The sequence below is a fragment of the Dermacentor silvarum genome, chromosome 8, assembly GCF_013339745.2.
Source record: "Dermacentor silvarum isolate Dsil-2018 chromosome 8, BIME_Dsil_1.4, whole genome shotgun sequence".
NCBI lineage: Eukaryota > Metazoa > Arthropoda > Arachnida > Ixodida > Ixodidae > Dermacentor > Dermacentor silvarum.
Window position 1 is genome coordinate 39,754,464 of NC_051161.1, and position 9,532 is coordinate 39,763,995.

Genomic DNA, 9,532 nt, shown 5'->3' on the forward strand with positions numbered 1-9,532 from the left:
GAAGACGTCGTTTTCCCCGGAGGGCCCGCGGTAATCAGGAAGAAAATGCAACGACGGCTGATTGCCTTCATGCGAGACACGCGGGGCTCTTCGACAACTGGTGATACACTCCTGATATCAACTCGCTGGAGGCTCAGGCGGAACAGTTGCCGGCTATGTATGCCAGGCTAACCCCGCCTGCAGCTGCAACACCAGCACCACCACCCACCACCGCCATGTATAGGATACATCGCTGAGCTCGAGTGCTATACCTATAGGGATCGCTCAGTGCTCGTTGAAGCATACTTGAGCTATGTAAAAACATCAAAGAAGTTAACACTATCCCACCTCGGTACTTGGAGACCCGTTTATTTTCTCGAAGATAACACGTGCCCGTTCCGGTGGCGGCGCCTGGCTGTACCTTCTTATACATTCTTAATTTTACACGCTGCTAAGCCTTAAATGCGTTCGCTGGCGACAACAGCTTAAAGGTGTTTACCTCGTTTCATGTCAAGGTGCTGTTTGTCTGTATCTGTTTGTCAACCTGACGCGATCGCCCTTTGGCACTGTTTCCTGTTACCACTATGTCGCGTGTACGGATAGAGGTTCCGTGACGCTTATAGGGCGACTGTTGCCTTCAGCGCATGCTTCACAGCCGAGTCAACGTTTTCCGCGAAAATGTAGTCGCGGGCTTTCGTTGCAAAGCTGCTCGCCGTCGGTGTTGTGTGGAGGAAAACATCCGTATGACCGACCACCTGTATTCTCGCACGTCAGAGGGAGACCTCAAAGACTTTGGAAGAGAGGGCGACGCTTAGAACTGCCTCATATTTTGCACCCTTCCGTCCGACAAGCCAAATGTGCATTTGCAGCCTCAGTCCGAGCCAAGCTGTACACAGGTGTTTCGTTTCAGCCGTGGCACAAAATCATTGAGGAGCACGGAGGCAGCGAGTGTATACAGCGCACTTTATCACTCCTTGGTGACTATGCTGAAAAGACCGAGCGAAAAATGGCTTGGCTGTCCTGGGGCAGAATGGCACAGAAGAACCCGATGATGCACCTTTTGAAAGTTCACTTTATTTATTGATCGACTGATTGATCCATCGATCAACTGATTGATCAACTAATCGACTCACTGCCGAATCAATTGATTGGTTGATTGACTGACTAATCAACCGATTGATCAACTGACTGACTAATGAACTGATCGGTCAACTGACTGGCCTATTCATTTATCGATTGACCGATAGATTTATTTTGAAATACTGTAAACAAATATGCTGACTGACGCCTTCTCCACAACCATAAAATTTCAGATGAAGACGCCTTGAAAGCGGACGACAATCTGATAATGCAATTTTGTCGTCCACACACGGAACCCAGTGGTCCAGATAACCTCTAGGCATCAGTGCACGGCCACTCTTCTTTCACGTTATCGAGCGCAGCCTGGACCAACGAAATCTCGATAAAACATTTTTTGTATGCTATAATGTCATAACGCATATAGCCCATACAGTTAAATGGGTGAGAGGCGGGCAGCTAGAAGCTCTATCGCATTCTTGCTTTCGCACGTCAGGTATGCCGATGAAAAAAGTTGATCCTCCTACATGACGGTGCAGCTGGAAGTATATCAGGCATTTGCTACATGGGGTGGTGCTTACATAGGCAGCAATTTTATTATTTTAATGAGGTGAACATACAGGAAGATGCTGGTAGCCGAGATTGGTGACGCCTGCACCTTATCAAGTAATGCCGGAAAAAATCAATGTCATTATAATAACTAGCTAAATTCCTAACATTGGGGATGGTAAAGTGGGGCTAACACAAGCACAGAATAAAAATTATCAGCCCTTTCACTGGGGTGGAGATGGAAGTCCAGCGAAGCTGTACTATGGTGGGAATTATGTATTCCCAATTATGACTATTAAGATGTGATGGTGTAATTGGTTATTTGAACTGTTACAGAATATATATATATAATGATCGAGTGGTTTTCATTTATTTAGTGACCACAGGGATCATGGCCTTATGGTCGCTACGGTACACCACCATAGGGTGTACGGCAAAAGCTGGCACGTTCTTCATAAACACGTCACCAACGCCGCGCGCGTTCGGTGCGAACGCGGGCAAAACGCCGCCGCTGTCGACAACAGTTGTGCGCGTTGTTTGTGTGACCGCACACAAGCGCTTTCAAGACGCTGTCTACGTGAATGAACGGCTAAACGCCGTTGTCGACACTGTTGGGGGATATACGGGCGAGAGCCCAGGGAGAGTCCGCGGCACAGGCGGCAGAGGCCGGCAGGGCTGCGCGCACGCGCCGCAGTCGGAGAGCGGGCACGCACACGCACAGTCGAGGGTGCCTCGATGCCCTCCTCGCCCACTGCTCCCATTCCACTGGGAAGTCGCGTTTGCTCTCCGCCGTGCGTTCGCTCCCCGTGAAAGCGCGCGTCCCTCGCCCTCGCGCTCGCACATAAGCTGCGTTTGCTCTCCGCCGTGCGTTCGCTCCCCGTGAAAGCGCGCGTTCCTCCCCCTCGCGCGCTTTCACTCGCACATACAGTATACGGCCAATGAGAGTTTTTTTTTTTTTTCTATTGCCGGACGCGACCATTGAAGAGTGAGCCCTTAGCAGCTTCGCTGTAATGAGACGAAAGAAACGCAAGTGTGTGTGTCTCACGTCCTCACTTCTTCCATGTATTTCGCGCTGTGTTGCCATCTTTAATGTCGAATTAACTAGCCCACGCTTCCCGCCTAAACTTTTCGTGCCGTGTCGCAATGCTATGCGTCAGAAACACAGGAAATGACGACTGATAAGCATTCCCATTGCAATTAATTAGACCATTTTGTGAGGTAACTGAAGAACTGCTAGGGGAACCATTAGGCGAACTTGCTCATCCCCCTATTACAACAATATCTGTTATATACACATTGAGCATTCTCAGTCATTTACGTGCGCACTGTGCGACCCGTAAGTGCGAGCCACCAGATTTCTCAGAAAATACGATTATAGGATTGACGTTTGCTCATCGGCGTACGCCTTTTATTCTGCACTTGCTGAATCACACAATCGAAAACAAAATTAGATTTTTTTTTTTGTACTCGGTACAACTAATTTCCCGCGGAGCATTGAGAGCCCTGCTGTGTGTAGCATCGCGCCGGCTAAGCCATCAGTGATTCCGTACTTTGAGCGAAGCCTTTGTTGTCGTTGTTGTTTCTACTCGTATACCTTAACGCTTCATAATGCGTTTGCTAATAACGAAGTGCAAAAAAAAAGAATTTATAAACATTGAGCATTCTCAGTCATTTACGTGCGCACTGTGCGACCCGTAAGTGCGAGCCACCAGATTTCTCAGAAAATACGATTATGGGATTGACGTTTGCTCATCGGCGTACGCCTTTTATTCTGCACTTGCTGAATCACACAATCGAAAACAAAATTAGATTTTTTTTTTGTACTCGGTACAACTAATTTCCCGCGGAGCATTGAGAGCCCTGCTGTGTGTAGCATCGCGCCGGCTAAGCCATCAGTGATTGCGTACTTTGAGCGAAGCCTTTGTTGTCGTTGTTGTTTCTACTCGTATACCTTAACGCTTCATAATGCGTTTGCTAATAACGAAGTGCAAAAAAAAGTATTTCGAGTGATCTAACGCTATTGTACAAGTTTTATTGTAACTTCTATGCCTTATCAATCTAATTAAGCCAGGTCGGCGTTCATTTCTACGGCCAACAGCTTCGCAGCAAACGGAAGGGGTTGCCGAAAAGCTGCAACGATGTGCTCTTGCTGCAATGACGTCCGTGATACCATGCATAGGCAATAGGAATGCGCCGAAACAGTCACTCACGCTTACGGTCACAGCGGTTTTGCCAGATGGCCAGATGTTCTCTTTAGAACAAGCGGTAGAAAATGCAAGCGCCTCTAATCACACGCACGCTTTGATATCGCGCGCCTCATATCTTCCTCAACAAAACTTCTCTCCACGTGCCCGCCCCCTTCCCCCCTATAACGCCTGTCCTGTTTAACCTCAGAGCTCATCTTCCAGCTGACGCTGAAGATTTATCTTGATTGCCAAGTCGCTTCCTGCAGTTACAATACGACAAAAGAAGCTCAGCTTAGCAAGAGAGCCTCATATAAGCGCATGCGCTTTAGTAGCCGAGCATTCTTTCTTTTTTTTTTTTTTTTTTTTCATCTCCCCAACATCCGCATCTTCACTTTTTATTTAGTTCCGGGAGCACTGACTTAAATCATAGTAGTAATGTTATGTGACACTCGAGAGAGAGAGAGAGAGAAAAACAACCTTATTTAAATAAAGATCGTGCTTGGTTACTGTGGGTGGAGCCCCTCTTTCAGGTCCCCACTGGCTATTGCGGCGCGCCGGGCCTGGTCGAGATAGCGGCCAGTGCACGAACTCGAGATGACGACGTGCATTGCTTTATGCAAGCTGCTTCCATCTTGGCCAGTGCTTGCTATATCTGTAAATATGGTGTGTAAGTAGTCTCTCACCTACATTACTTTCACGTAACGATATAGGTATCAAGAATATATAAATGGGTGCAACCATGATCCGTACGGTAATGCTTTGCAATGAGTATCTTTTAAACCCACGTTCATGGACCCACGTGCTAGATTTACCTCGTCAACAAGCATAAAATGCAAACGTTATTTGGTCCTCTTTTTTTACCTCATTCCAGTCAATCAAGAGAAACGTCGACACTATTTAGCGCTCCTTCATTATGCAGTATTATTGTTTTACGTGGCTATTGTTGGCACCTGGGCCTGTATTGCCAAAAGCTCTTACGCTTTAATCGTTCGTAGGAGCAGATTTCAGGCAATGGTGATGCTGGACATATTATTAGCGAACGCGGCCGGCCTTTGGCACGGATCAATTATGAACGAAATGCTTTTTAAATTCGGTCCCTGGTCAGCGCAGAAATGCCAACCATTTTGTTTATACACAATAATAGGTAACACTCCTGCAGCACTGCGAAAGTCAGAAGATTGCAGAATGTCTGGACGTCCGATAAGGATGCACGTGTTTCTCAATGGTGTTCCTTTTGCACACGTCTGATATGCCTCCCATTCGCATCTAACATTTGCTTGACCATTCGTGATGACTTAAGGATTGATGTTGTAACATATGCCACCTGAATCATGATAATGCCTTCGAGGTTTCTAGGTAATAATAATTGACGAGTGGGTAGAATTGTACAAGTAAATAACTAAATCAGATATCGTCACCACACTCCAGAGCCTGAAGGGCTCGGGATATAATTGGAGGCCTGCCAGTCGGCTCAACGCCAACATTGAGTCACAGGCCAAATCACGTGCGCTCCTATGTTCCTTTCATACTTTCATTGTTTGTTTAAAGAAAAAACATCGCTCGCCTTTATATTTGCATAGATGGGCATCAAAAAGTTATCGGCGAGAAATGCGGTCAGGATGGCGCCATGGAAGCGAAACGCTCCCAACAGCCTCTTTTCTAAAGCATTTTTTTTTTTGCAACTTAAATTTGTGTGTAGGGGAAGCTGACATCATGGATGATGCCGGCTACTCCTTTTTCCTTAGCCATACAATGCGTAGCAAGCATAGCCGGCTCAAGAAAGAACTATAGTAATAATAAAATAAAATGTAAATGAACGTTGCAACGCGCTTACAAAACTTCCCAACAGCCCTAATTCTTAGAGAAGCAGCTGTCACAGATTAGCTGCTGCTCGAATCTGCCTACTATTAATAAAATCCGAATGCGTCGAGTATATCGGCCGTAGCTGTAATAAATTTGGTTCCCTCTGTGTAGTTTGATACGTAAACAAAGCAAGTGCGAACAGGCTAGTTGAGCTTCAAACAAGCACATTGTACATCACGACACAAACAAGCTAAGCAGTTTCTTTCATTTTTACACCAGTATTTGTCCCCTCCTTTGGACAGTGCCATTGAAAATTAAACCAATATACGCCTATTTCTTTTTGAAAACGAACGAACTTCTACAGATATCAGCCGATTTTTGCAGATTTTACGTAAGTTTCTCATTTCCTCGAGCATTTATTTTATGTTGCAAGCAGTGGCCGGTTACCTTGGGTGCCAACATCTCCCTAAAATTATGTAAATGAAGAAACGCAGCGAATTGGAAACTCGAAAACGTAATCGTAATTTGCAGGTTTCGTAAGCATCATTCCCACGGTGGAAATGTACCCATAAATGCCTTCACTGAGGAGCGGCCCTCGCCGGGCTTGCGGTTGCTCGAACCTGCCTCTTTGTTAATGAAAGCTGATCGCGTAGACGATATCGGTAGTAGCTCTGTAAGAGATAGTCCCTTCTATCTCAGTAGGGCACACAGATAAAACAAGAAAACCGGCACGATAGATAAGGCAAAGTTTCTGAGCAACCAACAAATTCAGTGCCTGCTGCCCGAAATTATCCCATCCTCTGGGATAGCAAAGCGATTATGTATCGTTCTCGAAAAGCAGCCAGGGATCCCGGCAACGATAGATGTTACGAGTGTAACTCGAAGATTTGAACCAAACTCAGCTCTATAAAGACACTGCAAGAAACTGCTCTGTTACAAGGAAGCGTCCAAGAAAGAAAAAAAAAAAAACAAGGATCCAACAGGGCGAAATTTCACGATGCTTTTCATTCATAAGAACAGATAGTCGTTGGTTATTGTATATTTGTATATGCTCTCATCAATAATAGGTTCGTTATCACAATGGTCGTTAGTACGAGCCACCCTAAAGCAATAACTTCCTTGCCCACACTAAAGAAGTGGAGCTATTCTCTACCATGGTTCAGTGACCTAGCATATAGTTTCAGAGAAGACCGCTGAATGAACAATGTGCTGCACAGAAAAAACAAATAACATACTTTCATGTTTTGGGAATTATCTCGAACATTATACAACAGACTTCCGCTAACTCCGCAGTATTTTATTGGACAGTGTAGGAAGCTATAATGGCGCGAGTATTCTACCGCAGCTGCGCAGATAATGAACTCGGCAGCATAGTCTCTGACGACGAAATGTAAGGAGATCAACCAGACGCACGTCCGGTTTGCCGCCCCATTTACACTAGGTTTAAGGGATGAAAGGAAAGAAAAGAAAGGGAGGGAGAGAGAGGAAATAGCAGGGGGGACATGTACGAGACTGCAGGTTGTGGATTCGGTTTCCATCTGCGGCACTAAAACGTTTACAATCATCCCTTTTCCTTGCTATATCTGCATTTCAATACAAAAACACAGCCAATTTGTCCTGTTTTTCTTGGTATTTCGCTCAGTTGGGCCGGGCTTTGGGGATGAAATGGAATCAATGTTGCTCAAACTTTAACCTAGTTTTTTTTTTTTTTTCGCATCACTTAGCAGTTTCGTGTAAGTGTGGCTAGACCTAAACTTTCAGGGTCAAAAACGCGGTCCAATTGCCGGCGACCGTTGCCGGCAAACTAGGTTCGCCGACAGCAAACTGCCTCCTTTTTCATCATCGGGTGTACTTGATAGCATCACAATTGTCTTAACTCTTGGACGAATTAAAGTAACATCTCGTAAGGACAGAATGCCTGCCTTTCTTGAAGTGGGATAAGACCTAGGCCAGTATTTTGTAGCGATGCCTTTCCGATGCTAATGCCTTTTCGCGCTTGGTCAGAGCGACCGTCCACTCACGTTATCAACGGGATCAGCCGGCCATGAGCGGTGGATGATAAGGCTACTAGTATAGAATAAAGCATAACGCATCGCTACAAAATACCGGCCCTAGAGCTCATACACATTTCAATCAACACGACAGCGATGCTCAAACAGCTCTTAGTATTTGTTTATTTTTATTTTTTGTCTTCGGAAGAATGATCATGAATGGTGGCGCTGGCCTTCCTAAGTGCAACTATAGAAATAAGCTAATACATTTCAGTGACTGGGAGAAGACTGCTCCCTTTGCTTTCAGCTTCAGATTTTTTTTCCGGCTTGTCTCCAACACTTATATTATGTAATTAACATATATTCGTAAGATGTGCAAGGAGAGAACGTCATGACCGCATTTCACGAGGCTTCTTTCCCACAAGCACAACCTGTCACCGGAAATCATCCCATCGTCGCAACGATCGTTTCCTTATCCCATCGATCGTTGTAAATGGGGGCGGGCGCTATTGGAAAATGAAGTGTTCTTACATAAATGAATATCTGAGAATTTTGGCGCATGTTATCATTTGCTGCAACATGCCTTACTACTTTCGTGTGCCAGTTGTAGTGGGTCAGTGACTAAGCAAAGTTCTGCTACTGAGCAGAAAGTCGTGGGTTCGAATTCCAGAGTCAGCGGCAGCATTCCGATAGCCCGGATGGAGAGCAAGAACTGTCGTGCGCGTAAACTTTAAGAGCAAGCTTAATGACCTCAGGCGGATAAAACTTGAGAGGATGGAAATCTCTGTGGGGCCAAACATGCCTGCGACCGTTTTATGCCTGCAAAAACGATCAGCAGATTTTTTTTTTAATTCGCTATTCGCACCGTCGTGATCTGTGGTGCTTACATCGTGATCGTCTTCGAGGGATCCAACCGAAGTGACGTATAACTGCGCTATCCCCAAGCGATTTCACGGAAAACGACTCGCCGCGCAGGACATATGTCGTTCTGATGCCGAGTACAAGATTCTCGGTTTCAATCCCTGGCGTCAGCTGCGGCCTGTTTACGAAAAGGAGATGACTGCAAAGGAGCTCGTTCCCTGCCGGAGCTGAACGTTAAGGAACCTTAGGTGGTCGTGCATAATCCGGCGTCCATCCCTACGTCAAGTGTCACAGCCAGATTGTGCCTTTAGAACAAACAAAGTAAAAAAAAAGAAAATAAGAAATGGCCGGGAGCACGCCACTCGCCTTCGATTACTACCAGATGGTATACGAGCACGTGTAAACGACGCAGCCATGCTTCGGCTTAGGCCACTCACCCGGTCAAGCGCGTCTTGCTGCGAGGCCGAGAGATCACCGACGTAGCCGCTCATGACTGCACGCTCTCGGTTGCTGCCACGCGCACCGCTGTCTGTGAAGCGACACCGTTGGTTCCGCGCGACGTTGACGGCCTTCGGAACACGCTAGCACAGAGCGACTGAGCGCGGATCGCAGACGCGCGATCGGGCTGCTGCTACGAGCCAAGGTCGGGGGGCGCTTGCCTACACACCCTCTCCTGACTCGCCACCCTCGCCCTCTTAATTTCTTTTCCCTCGAGCGCTATTGTTTTCGCGCCTTTTTCTACGACGGGGAAAATAAGCGACGCGATTTACGGAACCGGGAGACCCGAGGCTTGGACCCGCGACATTGCGTCAACTCAGTGAAACCATCAGTACGTTTCCGTGGCAGAATAACTATACAGAAATATTTGACCCCGCCAGCCAGGAGCCAATTTCGGGTAGGCGGCGTGCGTGCGTGCGTGTCTGCGCATGTGTAACAGTGCCCAGCGACTATATAGCAGGTAGATCACGGCGGACTGGTTCGCGGTGTGCTATCGCGTGTCTTAGTGCTATCAACTATTCCGTGCAATCATTTGCGTGTATGCATAAATCGCTGAAAACCTAGCAACGTATAGGAGGAGCGCCCGAG

General features: G+C 46.7%; 1 protein-coding gene across 2 annotated transcripts in view; it reads right to left on the reverse strand.

Annotated features, from left to right (window-relative positions):
• The window catches only part of LOC119461061 (SEC14-like protein 2), a 67,271-nt gene extending 58,217 nt beyond the window's left edge, over positions 1–9,054 (reverse strand). The window contains exon 1 of one of the 2 annotated variants that reach the window (XM_037722239.2): positions 8,884–9,054. In XM_037722239.2, coding sequence (XP_037578167.1) covers positions 8,884–8,937 — 54 coding nt within the window. In that variant the 5' untranslated portion in view covers positions 8,938–9,054. The remainder of the gene's footprint in view (positions 1–8,883) is intronic. The other variant, XM_049672540.1, reaches the window with a different exon arrangement.
• Between the last annotated feature and the right edge of the window lie 478 nt (positions 9,055–9,532).